Raw genomic sequence first — 14,387 nt, 5'->3', positions numbered from 1 at the left:
CTGAGACGCGCCCCGCCCTGCCCCCGGCCGGGGAGGCGCGGGCGCCCCACACCCCGGTCCTCGCGACGAGAGGCCAGAAACGGGCCCTCCCGGGCCTCAGTCTCCCCCGCGTGCGGCGAGCAGCGCCGGCCGCCCGGAGCGCCCCGCCCGCGCCTCCCGGCCCCGCGGCGCCGCCACCTGCGCGGCGACCCCCAAACGCCGCAGTGGGGCGGGGCGCGGGCGGGGCCCAGGGCGCCCCGCATCTGCAGGCCCCGCCCCGGAGCGTGGGTCCTCGGCGGCCCCAGGGGGCCCCACCCCGGCGGCCGCCCCGCCCCGGCCCGGCCCGCCCGGCGGCCGCTGGCCTAGTATGGACACGCGCGGGGACGGAGGCGGAGGCCGGCCGGGGCGGCGCCGGGAGCCCCGGGCTCCGCCCCCGGCCGCCCCCCGAGGGGACGCACCTGCCGGGTGCGGTGCGCGGGGGACTGCGCAGCTGCCGTCAGGCCCGTCAAGAGCTAAAAATATTTCCCGGCAAGAGAATACTGAGGAGGCTCCCAAGGAAACTCGGTTTATTGAGGAGTGGGTGCAGCTGGTGAGACCCATAAATAGGGGGGGCCGGGGAGCCCGAGGGCCGAACGGGACCATGTGCTAGTCACTCGGGACACAAGAAAGTTCAGGCTGGGATACTGGGGCTTCCAGGAAGAGGTTCAGAAGAGATCCAACTCCAGTGCCCCCCACCATGAGGAGCTGGGGCTGGCCCAAGGGGTTGCCAAGGGCCGGGGTTCTGGTATGAGGCTCAGATCTCATCAGGAGCCGGCAGGCGCTGGCGGGAAGGCTCTACACCCCAGATCTCCCTGGCGTACTGGGCAATGGTGCGGTCACTGGAGAACTTTCCCGAGGTGGCTATGTTCCTGATCACCATCCGCGTCCACTCTCTTGGGTTCTGCCAGCCAAAAGGGAGCTCTGGATTCACTCTGGGGGAGGCAGGGTATCCCCACCTCCCTCCTCATCCCAGCCAAGACCACCAAAGCCGTGCCAAGCCCTGGCCCAGGAACCCTCACCTTGTACAGGTCACTGACTTTCTCCTGGCATTTAATATAGTCTTCATAATCTGCGAAGACTTTAAACCTGGCGGGGAATGGGGAGACAGGGAGCTGCATGAAGGCAAGAGCCAAGCCTACCCTGTCCCAGGGGGCTTCTGGGGACCTGGAGAATGATGCTGCTTCCAAAGGAGCTTGGTCCCAACTGTGCAGGACCCCTGCCCAGCCCCCCATGGCGCCCTTCCAGCCCAGCAGCCCCACCTCGCCAGGCTCCCCCACAGGTCAGCTCACCGGTCATGGTGCATGAGCATGTTAACGATGTCCTTGAACAGGTCAGGCTGCTTCGGGGAGAAGAAGCCGCTGCTCAGCTGCTCCATGATCTGCCGGAGCTCGGGAATCCGGTCGTAGTACTCCTGGGCGTTGTACCTGCGGGAAGAGCGTGGTCAGGGGCTCCCAGCTCCTCCTCCAGAGAAAATATGGGGAGTCCCAAGCTCCAGGGTCAAAACCCAGATCCACCCCGCAAAGGTCCTTCCCAGGACGTCGTCCCCTTTCTCTGCTCAGCTTTCCATCCCCACTGTGGTTGAGGAGACCGAGAGTGGAGAGTAAGTAGGTAGATGCCAGGGCACAGCCTGAAGCCAGACCTGCTCCCACATCACCACTGTCTCCTGCATGAGTGGCTCTTCTCTCCCCATGATCCCCAGTCCACCCCTAGCCTCGCCTTCAGCATCCAGGAAGAGCCAACTGTCCAGTATTGGAAGCAACCTTAAACTCACACCGAGCGACTAGCTCACTGTGGTCCCTGCCACAGCCCATCCCCCAGCCACCCTCGCCAAGGGCAAGCTCATCTCTTTCCTCCCCTCTCCCAGCCCAGAGACCCAGGCCTCCTCCTCACCGACGGCCCTGCTCCCTATTCCCAGCGCAGCTGCTGCTGGTAACCCCCCTACATTGTAGCATCAGCCCCCAAAGTCCCACCCCCTCCAATCAAGACTCCTTCTGCAGCCCAAATGGTCCTTCTGGGGCTTCCCTGGTGGCCTAGGGATTGAGTCTCAGCGCTGTCACCACTGTGAGTTTAATCCCCAGCCAAGGAGCTGACCCACGTGGCACAGCAGACCTCTCCTGTCTCCCTGCTGCTCCCCTCAGCAGTGGATTTCAGTGGATCTGCCTATTCTGCTCCCCACTCTGTCTCTGGGGAATCCTCTCAACCCTGTATCTCTGGCCTACACCCCAGTTCTTGTATGCATACTTAAATAAATCTTTAAATAAAAAAAAGGTCCTTCTGGAGCCTAGTTCTGAACAGGCCAGACCTTGCTCAAAGCACTTCCCATCTCTCTCCTGTCCAAAGGACCAAGTCTGCACTTTTTAGTGCAGGCGAAATTCTCACAGGAGAAATTCCGTTCAACATTTAATGCCCACTCTCGTAAGCTGTTGGTGGGAGTGTAAACTGGTACCAACTTTCTGGAAAGCAACTTGGCAACATGAATCAAGAGCCTTAACTCAGAAATATCCCTTTCTAGTAAGTATCTTAAAAAAAAAAAAGATTTATTTATTTATGCAAGAGCTGGGGTACAGGCCAGAGGAGTGGGGGGTGAGAGGATTCACCAGAGACAGTGGGGAACAGAACACGCTGACTGACTGAAATCCACTGCTGAGGGGAGCAGCAGGGAGACAGGAGAGGTCTGCCGCACCATGTGGGTCAGCTCCCTGGCCAGGGGACCGAACTTGTGCTACAGAGGCTGTGGATAGCTTCATAGTGCTGAGCTTAACCCCTTGCGCCACAGGGAGGCCCTCTAGTAAGTATCTTAAGGAAACAGACATGGACAGAAATGTAAAAAGTTGGTCATCACGGTGGGGTGTTATTTATACTAACAAAAAGGAAATCGTCCTTACTGTCTAATCATTTGAAATTGGTTAACTATGTTCTGGCATAGGATGGGATGCTATATAAATATTTAAAATATTTTGAAAACTAATGACATAGAAAATTGCTGCACCTCCCCCTGCAGTGACCTTTAGGGCTAACCGGCCCTAGGTCCGGCTGGGCAACCAGCGCGCAGAGGAAGAACAGCAAAACTCTACCTGCTGCACCTCCCCCCGCAGTGATCTTTAGGAATGGCTTTCGCCACGGTCCCTAGATCCGGCTGGGCAACCGGCGCGGGGGGGGGGGGGGGGGGGGGGGACAGCCTGAAGCAGAGGAAGTGCAGCGGAAGTTCCCTGAAAAGGCAGAAGCTTATCAAAAGATAACGACCACCAAGAACCACTACAAGAATGCTAAAAATCTTATCCCGTCTTTCTAGAACTACAAACTTTAATCCCTTAGCTGTCTTTCTAAACTTCCTTCTTTCTTCTATAATGGTCATTGCTTGTTATGTAGATCACCTCCCTGATGGCGATAGACTGAGCCCATGAGCAAGCTGATTTCTTTGATATTCATTCCTGTGCTTTTGGAAAACATATATATACTGGTCACAAACTCAAAGAAAATGACACTCAGATTTTCACTCTTGAAGTGTGTCTGTTTGTCATTTCTTTCACCGACGCCCTGACCACCCTGCACGCTTCTCTCAACCCTGAGGTGGCCTCATCGTCTACTGCTGTGCTGGTCCGCAGCAGAAAATGCTTCTTCAGTGTTCAATAAGATGTCAGGATTCAAAATGTACATATGTTATTCCCAACTGTTTAAACTCCTCACACACACAAATAAAAACATATAGAAACACAGAACTGTGACACCGAATCCGGGTAGAGGAAATTACGGGTGAGAGTTATCATTTGTGGCCTGTATTTTTCCAATTAATGAGCATGTACTGTGTCTATGATAAGAAAAAATCGTATCTTAAGATAAAGAGTTGAAACATAATGCCAAGAACATGTCTCCTCTGAAAAACTGCCTTTCTGAACTGCAAGCTTAGTTAACTATGAGACTCCTCCCCTTTTTGCCATGGCTGCTAGGGAACCCAGAGTTTTATGACCAATTTAGAAATAACAGTATTTCTTACATTGTTATCATTTTTCTCTACCTTTTCTCCTCCTGTGTTACTTCTTTCTGTTCCCATTTCATTAACCTTATTTGTTTTGAATTAGCTCAAAAGGCTTCCAAGATTCTGGGCCTTCCTAGTGGCACAAGAGATTAAGTCTCAGCAGCAGAGTGCTATCCGCAGCCACTGCAGCACAAGTTCGATCCCCGGCCAGGGAGCTGACCCACATGGCGCAGCAGAACCCCTCCCCCATCTCGCCGGCTGATCCCCTCAGCAGTGGATTTCAGTAGATCCACCTGTTCTGCTCCCCACTCTGTCTCCAGTGAATCCTCTTACCCCCCACACCTCTGGCCTACGCCCTGGTTCTTCTATGCATAAATAAAAATAAATCTTAAAAAAAAAAAAGGTTTCCAGGATCCGGATGGCGCTAAGGCCTCGAGGCTCCCTCCAGTGCTCCCCGCCAGCAGCCACACCTCAGGGCCTCCTGCCCAGGCACCGTGACCTTGGGAGCCCTGGACCCTACCCTCTCTGGTCAAGCTTGTCCACGTCCTCCACTCGCATGCCGAAGATGAAGAAGTTCTCTTCTCCCGCCTCCTCTGCCATTTCCACGTTGGCCCCGTCCATGGTGCCAATGGTCAGAGCCCCGTTGAGCATGAACTTCATGTTGCCAGTGCCAGAGGCCTCGGTGCCAGCGGTGGAGATCTGCTCCGAGAGGTCGGCGGCGGGGATCACTGCGGGTAGCAGCAGGGGCAAGGTCGGTGCCCGCAAGAGGCAGACCCCAGCAAGGTAGGTGGGCCTGGACCCCCGCGCTTCAGGCTTCGCCAGCGGAGTCTCCTCCCCACCCGCCCTCCTCTTAGTGATTCTTGACCATCTGGGCTCTCAGCTGGACCCCCCACCCTCTGCCCACTCCTGTGGGTGACTTCAAGGGCACCAACAAGGCCCAGCTCCCCCTTTACTTCACCCCGTGCTGCCTGGAACTCCACCCTTAGGGAGCTATCCTTGGGGGTTTAAGCATCACCCTCTCCAGAATCTCCTTTAAAGCTCAAATAGCCAAGAGAGGTGACTAATGCCCGCCTGGGCCTGAACCAATCCGAGCCTCTGAGGGCCCCTGGCCGTAGCGACCCACCTTTCTCGGCCAGGGAGACCCGGTAGTTCTCCAGGAAGACCACTCGGAGCCTGTCTCCCACCACCGGGTCGTGGTTGACCACGTCCCCAATGGCCGTGATAAGTTTGATGATCATCTTGGCCATGTGGTACCCAGGGGCAGCCTGTGGGGACACAGTCGGGTCAGCGCCACAGCCTGGCCTCTGCTCCTCTCCTGCTACCCAGCCCGGCAGACCTCAGCCTGGACACCCAAGGAGCAGAGCCACAGTCTATGGCCCTGCTTCTCACCTTCCCTCCAATCATCACAGTTCGAGGTACAATGAACTTATTGGGCTCCTTCTTGATGCCTGTAGACAAAGAGCAAGAGTGAGTGGGCCAGGTTTGCCCCGCCCAGGCTGCAGCTCCTGCCAATTCCAGGGCCAGCCTGCCCAAGTGGACTGACCTGGATGGTTCACTTGCTATGGGACCACCAATCTGTCACCTCCCCCACTCAGAGCCTGTTTGCCCATCTGTGAATGGGGACCAGTCCTTGTCCCAAGGCCAAAGGCGACATTGATTAGGAAGCATGTGGTCTGCTGGGAGGTTCAGAGAGAACCAAGAGACACAGCACACCCCTGCCACCCACTCACGGTTGTACAGGGTGATCACATGGAGGCAGTTGAGGAGTTGGCGTTTATATTCGTGAATTCGTTTCACTTGGATGTCGAAGAGCGAGTTGGGGTTGATATGGACTTTGTATTCCCTCTCCAGGTATGCAGAGAACTTCAACTTGTTTTCCTGGAGGCAGAGAAATGAGGGAGAGCCCACCAATAGGTCTCATTTTATCCCTAGGAAGGTAGAGGACAGAAGGCTCACTTGCCACCTTCATCCACACCTGCACAAGGACAGACATTACTAATCGATGGCAGTGCTCTTCCAGAGAGGTCAGAGGATGCCTTCCCCTCACACAACTCGGACCAAAGCCCCAGGTTGCAGGAGAGATGAGCTCGAGTGGCCATTCCTGACTCAGACACCTGCCCCCCCAGAACTCTCCATTGCAGACCTGGCACAGGCGTTCCAGGTCGCAGCCCCTCCCCACCTGTTTCACTTTGGCCACATCCCGAATAAAGGCTTCATCATCCACATAGGAGAGCAGTTTGCGCAGCTGGTCCAGGTCTGAGATGTAGTCCTCCCCAATGCGCTGCAGGAACATAGTCAGTTGGGCCCAGCCCCTCCCCGCCCCTCCTTGCAGCCCAGCCCCACTCCAGAGAAGGGCACGGTATGTGGGTATCTGGCTTCTTTCCCTCCCACCTGACCCAGCAGGCCCTCCTTCTGGTCTTTCCTCAGACGGGCAGTGATCTCCAGACCCTTCCCTTCCAGTCTCCCTTCACATTCCACCTGGGGGTGAGCCCCTCCATGAGGCTGTGAACTCCCCCAGAGGGACCTCCACAGACAAGCCTCCCACAGCCACGTGCAAAGAGAGAGGCTCCCTCCTCCAGGCCATGCAAGACTTGCAGGACAGAGCGAGGCTGACTTCCTCCGCCACAGGGGGCCACCTAATGACCACACCCAGTGGATCCCTGCAGGGACCTCTCACCTCTGCAATGACCTCTGCCAGCCCAGGGTTACAGAGGACCAGCCAGCGCCTAGGGGTGATGCCGTTGGTCTTATTCTGGAACTTGTGAGGCTCCAGCTCGTAGAAGTCCTTGAAACTGTAGGAAGCGGGTGGGAGGGTCTCTGCTTACCTCAGTGGCTGCTACCCTGGTTTCTTGATCAAGGGGCCAGGGGTGGGGGTGGCATGGGGGCTGGTGGTGCTGTGCGTAAGGGCGGGTCATCTGGGGACAGGGCCAGCCACTTGGATGAGCTGAACCCATGTGGACTAGGGAGGGGGCAGCTGGGAGAGGCCGGGACTGGCCAGGGGCGCGAGGGGCGAGCCTGTCAGCGCGTTTGGAGCGGGCGGGCCTGGGGAGGGGGGGCCCACATGGTCTTCTTGAGGATCTCCGAGTGGATGCGAGCCACGCCGTTGACCGCGTGCGAGCCGGCGATGCACAGGTGCGCCATGTTGATGCGCTTCACGGCGCCCTCCTCCACGAGCGACATGCGCCGCAGGCGGTCTACGTCCCCCGGGAACGCGGCCGCCACCCGCTGTGCGGAGAGCCCAGAGCTAGGACGGGGGGCCCAGAACCCGGGTGCCCGGCCCGCACTCGCAGAGCTCTGCCCACTGCCATCCCCACTGGAGCTCGGGCTCCCCGCACACGCCGGCGCGCCCTCTTCCCGCCGGGCCTCACGTTCAGGAAGCGCTGGTTGATCTCATAGATGATCTGCAGGTGCCGGGGCAGCAGCGTCTCCATGAGGTGCACGGGCCAGCGCTCCAGGGCCTCGGGCAGCACCGTGTGGTTGGTGTAGGCGCAGGTCCTCACCGTCACGTCCCAGGCCTGGCAGACGCGCCCCCGGTCAGCACCCCGGGCCTCTCTCGGGGACTCTCCTCACCTGGTGGGCATCCAGGGGCCACAGCCCAGCCAGGGGCTCAGACACCCGCCCCCCCCCAGCCTCATGTTGCCTCCTGGTCGGAGGGGGCTCTGCTCACATCTTTCCCCTCCCCAAACTGGGAAGGGAGCCCCCAGCAGAGCGGCTCAGGCAGGGAGCACCGGCGCTGGAGCCCACCTTGTCCCAGTCCAGCCGCTCCAGGTCCACCAGGATCCTCATGAGCTCGGGGATGGCCATGGAGGGGTGGGTGTCGTTGAGCTGGATGGCCACCTGTGGGGAGGCGGGAAGGGTCAGTCGGCCCCAGACCAAGGCTATGGGCTCGGCTCTTTGCCCCACAGAGGCCCCGACGGCTTGGTGTGGCTCCACGGCTGAGGCCCTGGAGGGCAGCTGTGGGGCAGGAGGAACCAGGTTCCGTGACCCCTGCCAGAGGCCCCTGAGCCCTTCGTGCTCTCACGCACCACCCGCCCCCTCACTTTCTCCCCCTCTAGGAAAGGCGCCAAGGGCCAGCAGGCTGAGGCTGGAGGGGAGAAGCAAAGGCGCGCGGTGCAGGGGTGCGGGGTGCGCGGCGGACACCTTATCTGGGAAGGTGTCAAAGCTCGTGCGCACGGGGTCCCGGCAGCCGAACTTGGAGGACTTGAAGCGGCGGATGATGTCCTGGAGCGTGGCCGCCACGACGAAGTACTCCTGCTTCAGACGCAGCTCCTTCCCCTCGAAGAACTGGGGACAGGGCAGGTCACGCGCGGGCCGGAGTGGAGGGCTGGCCACCCGCACCCCACGCGGAGCCCTGAGCTGCCCACCTCGACCCAGGGGTCTCTCCCCCAGGAAGCTGTGATGGGGATGGTGTGTGTGCAAGGGACATGCCAGGACCAGGAAAACTGGTTCTTCCAAAGCCCCGACCCTGCTGCCCCGGGGCCCCCACTTAAAGAACTGGGGGACTGAAGAGGACATGCAGGGGCTGACAATATGGCCTGAGCGTGACTAGGGTGCCATTGAGTGTCCCCCTCCCTCCTGCCCTCTCAGCCACTCAGGCCCGGGTGCCATACGTTGTCGTTGGGGTACAGGACCCGGGAGATGTTCTCTGCCAGGTTTCGGTCCAGTACAGCCTGGATGTAGCCACCCACGTTGACTGAGGGACGGAAGTGGGGGCCGGATTAGGCTCGGGCGGCTGTTGGGGGGATGGGCGGGGCTGTGACCACACGCCTAGACTCACAGTCCTTGAGGTTGAAGTCGTTGGGGGCCTTGGCCGACCACAGGCGCATGGTGTTGACGATGTTGTTGCGGTAGCCGGGCACCGGGGTGTCGTAGGGCAGGGCCAGCACCACCTGCGGGCCAGCGGGCGTGGCAGCAGGGCTGGGCTCTCCCCGGTCTGACTCCCAGGGCCCTTGGGGCCGGAACGCTGCGCTCTGCCAGCTTCCCAGCCCAACCAAGCCCAGCTCCGGGGGGAACCTCGAGCAAGCCGCTCGCCCTCTCCACACCTCATCCATGAGAGAGGACCCCCCGCCTGTGTGTCCCCCCTCCCCAGCGCTGCTTTGCCCAACTCCAGGCGGGGTCCCCAGCCCAGGGCACACGGTGGGCTCTGGTGGTGGCCATTCTGCCAAACACAACTGGAGACACTCTGAGCTCGTGAAAGGAATCGCGCCCCAGGCCAGGCTAAAGGGGTCACAGAGGTCAAGACCACCCAAAGGGCTTATGCCTGGCATGCCCGGCCCAGCTAGAGCTAATTCGAGGTGACTAATGCTGGTCCCACCCTGCCCCCCAATTAGCAGACATCACAAATAGTCGCCTGCTGCTGTGGGGCTCCCATCTCCCCCCACCAAGGGACCCAACTGGAGTGGAGGGAAAGCTGCAGCCTGTGCTGGAGGCACTGGCCCCAGCGCGCACGGCTAAGCAGGCAGAGCCAGGCCCTGCCGGACCTTCTCCAGGACAGGTGCCCAATTCTGAAAGGCTAGAAGCTCCCTCAGCAGTGGGTTTCAGTCCGTCCGCCTGCTCTGCTCCCCACCTTGTCTCTGGTGACTCCTCTCACCCCCGACACCTCTGGCCTGTACCCAGAGGTGCAGGACCCTGGCACTTCTCCCAGGAGCTCAGGTGGCTTGGAGCCCAGGAGGGGCAAAAGTGCGTCCACCCAAACTGAGGCTGGTTTGAATCTCTCCGGGGATGGCCGGCCCGGCGGGGGTCCCTCCATCATGACCGGGCCCCCAAGGCCAGGGTCTTATACGCATAAATAAATCAATCTTTAAAAAGAAAAAAAAAAAAAAAAACAACCCTACAACAGATTGGGGGGAGGAAATCAAGTCTTGAACATGGTTATTCTTGGCTGAGTCTTGTAGGGTGGCGAGGAGCCAGGCCAGGGAAGGGGCACGGCTGGAGCGCGGCAGCCGCTCTCCCCCCAGGCTCTGCGCTCAGCCTGGCTCCCCGCGACTGGGGCTCCAGTCTCCCCTGACTCCAGCTGTGTGGCCTCAAGGAAGCCACTTAACCTCTCTGAGCCTCCACGTCCTGTGTAAAGCAGCACTGGGCCCGCAGCCTCCAGGTTATTTCCCTGGATCTCCGCTTCCTTTTTTTTTTTTTAAGATTTATTTATTTTATGCATACCAGAACTGGGTACAGGCCAGAGGTGTGGGGCTGGCGGGGGTGGGGGGTGAGAGGATTCACCAGAGACAGCGCGGGGAACAGAACAGGCAGACTGGCTGAAACACACTGCTGAGGGGAGCAGCGGGGAGTCAGGAGAGGTCTGCCGGGCCATGTGGGTTGCTCCCTGGCCGGGGACTGACCTCGTGCTGCAGAGGCTGCGGACAGCTTCATAGGTTGCGTCTTAACCCCTTGGGCCACCAGGGAAGGTCCTCTGTTTCCTCTAGAAGCATCTCGCCCCTTCCCCCTCAGTGGATCCACCCCCCTCACCCTCACTGTCCCTCACCTGTGTGTCCACCCACTTGGCCCCCTGGCTGGTGTGCTCCACTCGGCCGTAGAAGTGCACAGGCAGCGTGAACTCGGGGCGGGCCTTCTCCCAGGGGTTGCCATAGCGAAGCCAGTCATCGGCCTCCTCCATCTGAGCCCCAGACAGGTCAGGGGAGAAAGGAAGACCACGTCAGAGCCAGGCTCCCCCCCAGCGGCTGCGGGGAAGGCGGGAGCAGGGGCCCCGCCCCAGACAGGGTGTAAATGAAGGACTCTGGGGCAGGCCCCGGCCTAGTAGAGTATCCAATGCGACGCGGGTGTGTGTGGGAGCCTGAGGGGCGCCCCAGGTCGACACTTCTCCCAGGAGCGGTCAGGTGGCTTGGAGCCCAGGAGGAGGGGCAAAGTGCTTCTACCAAAACTGAGGCTGGTTTGGATCTCTCCGGGGATGGCCGGCCCGGCGGGGGTCCTCTCCATCATGACCCCAAGGCCAGGGTCCAGGCCGCTTACCTGCCAGCCCCCGCAGATCTTCTGGTTAAAAATGCCAAACTCATAACGGATCCCATAGCCATAGGCAGCCAGGCCCAGGGTTGCCATGGAGTCCAGAAAGCAGGCTAGAGTGCGCGGGGAGATGGGTGTCAGGGACCCGCACACAGGGGCCGTCTGCTCACCCACCCCGCCCCTGCCCACTCACCGGCCAGCCGGCCCAGACCCCCGTTGCCAAGCCCTGCGTCCTCCTCGATCTCCTCGAGCTCCTCCATGTCCAGGCCCAGCTAGAGGGGGGAGCAGGTGGCAGTGCTCAGGCCAGGGCCAGCAGGCAAGCCCCCATCCCTGAGGCACACCCCCATGCCCGCACCTGGTAGATGGCCTCGTCGCAGGCGTTCTCCAAGGCCAGGTTCACCATGGTGTTTTGGAGCGTCCGGCCCATGTAGAACTCCAGGGACAGGTAGTAGATCCTCTGCCCGGAGACAGGTGGGCAGGGCGGGGTCAGGGCTGCGCGCCGGCATTCACCCGCCTCCTGGCCTGCTGCTCTCAGCCCCCGCATGCCAGCCCTGTCTCCCCTGGTCCATGCCCTTCTCAGGCTTTGGGACCCAACAGGTCAGGTTCTGTTGCCTCTGACTTTGGACAAATCACTTTTCTTTTCTTTTTTTTTAAATTTATTTATTTATACAAGAACCGGGGTACAAGCCAGATGTGCAGGAGGGTGAGAGGATTCACCAGAGACAGAGCAGGGAACAGAACAGGCAGACTGACTGGAATACACTGCTGAGGGGAGCAGCGGGCGAGACAGGCGAGGTCTGCTGCGCCATGTGGGAATCTCCCTGGATGGCCGGGATCGAACCTGCGCTGCAGAGGCTGCAGACAGCTTCACAGCACGGCGCCCAACTGCCTGCGCCACCAGGGAGGCCCACATATCACTTTTCATCTCTGAACCTGAGTTTCCTCACCTGGAAATATCTCGCCATTGCACCTCAGCGACGGAAGTACTAGGGAGAACACCCCACAAGTCTCCCCATAGCCCCTCAGCGAGTCAGGACACAGAGCAGCTCTTTCAAGTGCTCCCCAAGTGGAGAAGGCCAAGGGCCAGAGAGAAAAGTCATCTGCTCAAGGTCACATAATGAGCACGGCTAGAGACGGCCACCCCCACCCTTGCGGTGCGGCCTGGACCCTCACGTCTCAGTCCCAAGAAGGGGACGGAGAGGCCCCAGGCCCTGAGATGTGAATGGTGCCCGGTCTCCCAAATCCCCTCCCCGGCCCTCCCCCATCTCACCCTGGGGTGTCAGGTTGCTGACATTTACCAGTGACCCCAGCAGACACTTGATCTCCAAGTCCCAGCTGCCCCAGCCACACCCCACCCACAGCACAGATGCACCACAACACACGGTCAATAACAAGTCCTTCCACTTAGGGGCCTCCCCTGGCCACAGGGGTCTTCCTGCCCACCAGCAGCCCTCCACTCTGACTGGCACTGGGACCTTACTGCCCGCCCACCAGAGCCCCCCGACCTACCCCTGTCCCATTCCCTTCCCACCCCCTGTTGCCCCAGCCGCCATTGCCCCTGGCATCCCTGAACCCTCCAGCACCAAGAATCTAGGATGACCCTTTATCTTGTTGCAGAAAACCCTGGAAAAGCCCATATTGCTTTGGAAGGGGCTGCCATATGGTGCAGAAATTCCAGCCCCTGGTGGGGCCCCCAGCCCATTCCCCACCCAGGGTGCCCCTTGCGGCACCTTGGGGTCCTTCTCGTAGTAGTACTGCTGGGTGCGGATCCAGCGGCCCACGAGGTGGTCGCGCACGGTGTGGGCCAGCGCGAAGTAGTAGTCCCGCGGGGTGGCCACATTGCGGTCTTTCACGAGTGTGAAGTGGAGGTGCCGGTTGAAGTTCTTCTTCAGCTCGGAAACATTCTCCACGCCGGCCAGGCCACGCACGCTGATTTGCTTCCTCTTGTCCTGGTCTGACAGGGGCTGGGACATGGCTGCGGAGGGCGGGCCGGACTGACAGCGGTGGACAGGCGGCCTCGGAGGTGCCTCCAGCCAGGGAGTGGAGAACCCCAGCCGCCTGGGGATTTAAAGCCAGGCTCTGGGCAGCACGCCCCACCTCCCCACATGGGAGGGTCTTGGCAGCTCAAGAGAGCTATTTTGGGGGCTAGAGGAGGAGAGAAGGGCTGGGAGAGCGGGGCCTGGCCAGGCCCAACCCAGCTCGTTCACAACCCCGTGCTGACCCACTTCCTCCAGGCTGGCGCGCAGGGTGTCTGCCCCGTCCCAGCCTTTTGCAGACGCAGCGGGCAGAGTGCTGGATTGACAGGCCTGAGGCTTGGGGGAGTCGATGGGCTGTGGCTGGCTGAGGTTGCCATGATCTAGGCCCTTCTCCTAGGTTCTAGATGAAGGAAGAAGGGTGGGGCCAGATCTTGCGCTCAATCAGGGCCCTTGGAGAGGCCAGGGGGGCTGGCAAGGGGCAGAGCTGGAGGCCAGCCTGTCAGAGTAGCTGAGTCTCTGTCTTAAACATTTGCCCAGAGACTGCAACCCCCGAGATGTGTGAGCTCTGGGCAGGCTTCTGTGATAGCCCTGTTCCCCGGGGGGCAGCGGGATGGGGGAGCGGTCATTAGCTGCATTTGGGTGGAGCAGCCTCATGTTGTGGCACCAGGGGCCAGGATCCCTGAACAGAAGAGGTGCTGCTAGCAGAGGACTCTGGGTGGCTGAGAGTTAGGGGGACCGGGACCCTGTTTTATAGGGGGTGGTATGGGGCAGGTGGCCTAAAGACACCCCACCCCCACCAAACTCAGCCACGCTGAGCTGCCCCTGTTGCTGTCCCTCAAGCAGCTCCAAAATGACCTTTTGAGAGGGAAGGTCAGATTACAGGCCACCTTTGGCCAGGGGCCTGCCAGCCTGGAGCAGGGGCCCCTGGGAATTGTAGTCTTATGGGGCCCACAGCCCCCACGGGCCCCCTAACATCAGCCAATGGTATTAGGTTTCCTGTGCAGCTGCTGCCAGGTGAGTGACTGATGGCCTCTTCCCACTCACTCCTCCCACCGGGGCTCAGTGAGCCGGGGTTCACAGCTGTGACCTCCCCTGCAAAATGGGAGTTGCCGCACCCAAACTCTGGGACTTTACTGTTTGCATGGGCAGACAGCTTCAGTACCTTCCTTTTGGGCTTTGCTTGCCCCCCCAGTTTGCTGCACGTGTCCTGGCGCCAGTGCTGATTGGCTGTGTGACCGTTCACTGCTTGCTTTCCTCTTCTGAGCTTTGAATTCCGTCATCAAATTTATATTCTCCAGTGAGAGTATAAATCCCTGCCTCATGTAGCCGCTTCCTCCCAATCTGTGGAGACATTCTTTGGTTCCTGCTTTGTTCTTTGAGCAAAAGGAGTCCAGGACCTTGTGCTGTTTCAAAGCCTGCCTGGGCTTCGGGGCTGTGGGCCAGCTGAGGGGGAAGAACTGGGT

The 14,387-nt window shown here is 60.0% G+C and overlaps 1 protein-coding gene across 3 annotated transcripts; it reads right to left on the bottom strand.

Annotated features, from left to right (window-relative positions):
• Positions 1 to 545: 545 nt before the first annotated feature.
• On the bottom strand, positions 546 to 12,921 carry PYGM (glycogen phosphorylase, muscle associated; the record flags this gene model as incomplete). 3 transcript variants are annotated; one of them, XM_084230248.1, is made up of 20 exons in its annotated part: positions 546 to 919; positions 1,038 to 1,104; positions 1,308 to 1,442; positions 4,515 to 4,722; positions 5,118 to 5,259; positions 5,384 to 5,442; positions 5,725 to 5,872; positions 6,174 to 6,275; positions 6,672 to 6,786; positions 7,056 to 7,219; positions 7,363 to 7,509; positions 7,739 to 7,831; positions 8,135 to 8,278; positions 8,605 to 8,687; positions 8,772 to 8,883; positions 10,473 to 10,604; positions 10,958 to 11,061; positions 11,142 to 11,220; positions 11,304 to 11,405; positions 12,679 to 12,921. In XM_084230248.1, 20 exons carry the CDS (start codon positions 12,919 to 12,921, stop codon positions 773 to 775), a joined length of 2,526 nt encoding a protein of 841 aa, XP_084086374.1. In that variant the 3' UTR covers positions 546 to 772. The 3 variants fall into 3 exon arrangements, with proteins under 3 accessions (XP_084086374.1, XP_084086375.1, XP_084086376.1); XM_084230249.1 differs by lacking the exon at positions 11,304 to 11,405; XM_084230250.1 differs by lacking the exons at positions 11,142 to 11,220; positions 11,304 to 11,405 and having other exon boundaries at positions 10,958 to 10,978.
• Positions 12,922 to 14,387: the final 1,466 nt, after the last annotated feature.

The sequence above is a fragment of the Talpa europaea genome (genome assembly GCF_964194135.1).
Source record: "Talpa europaea genome assembly, chromosome: 1".
In the NCBI taxonomy this organism is placed as follows: Eukaryota; Metazoa; Chordata; class Mammalia; order Eulipotyphla; family Talpidae; genus Talpa; species Talpa europaea.
This window is presented reverse-complemented; position numbering and strand designations above follow the sequence as displayed.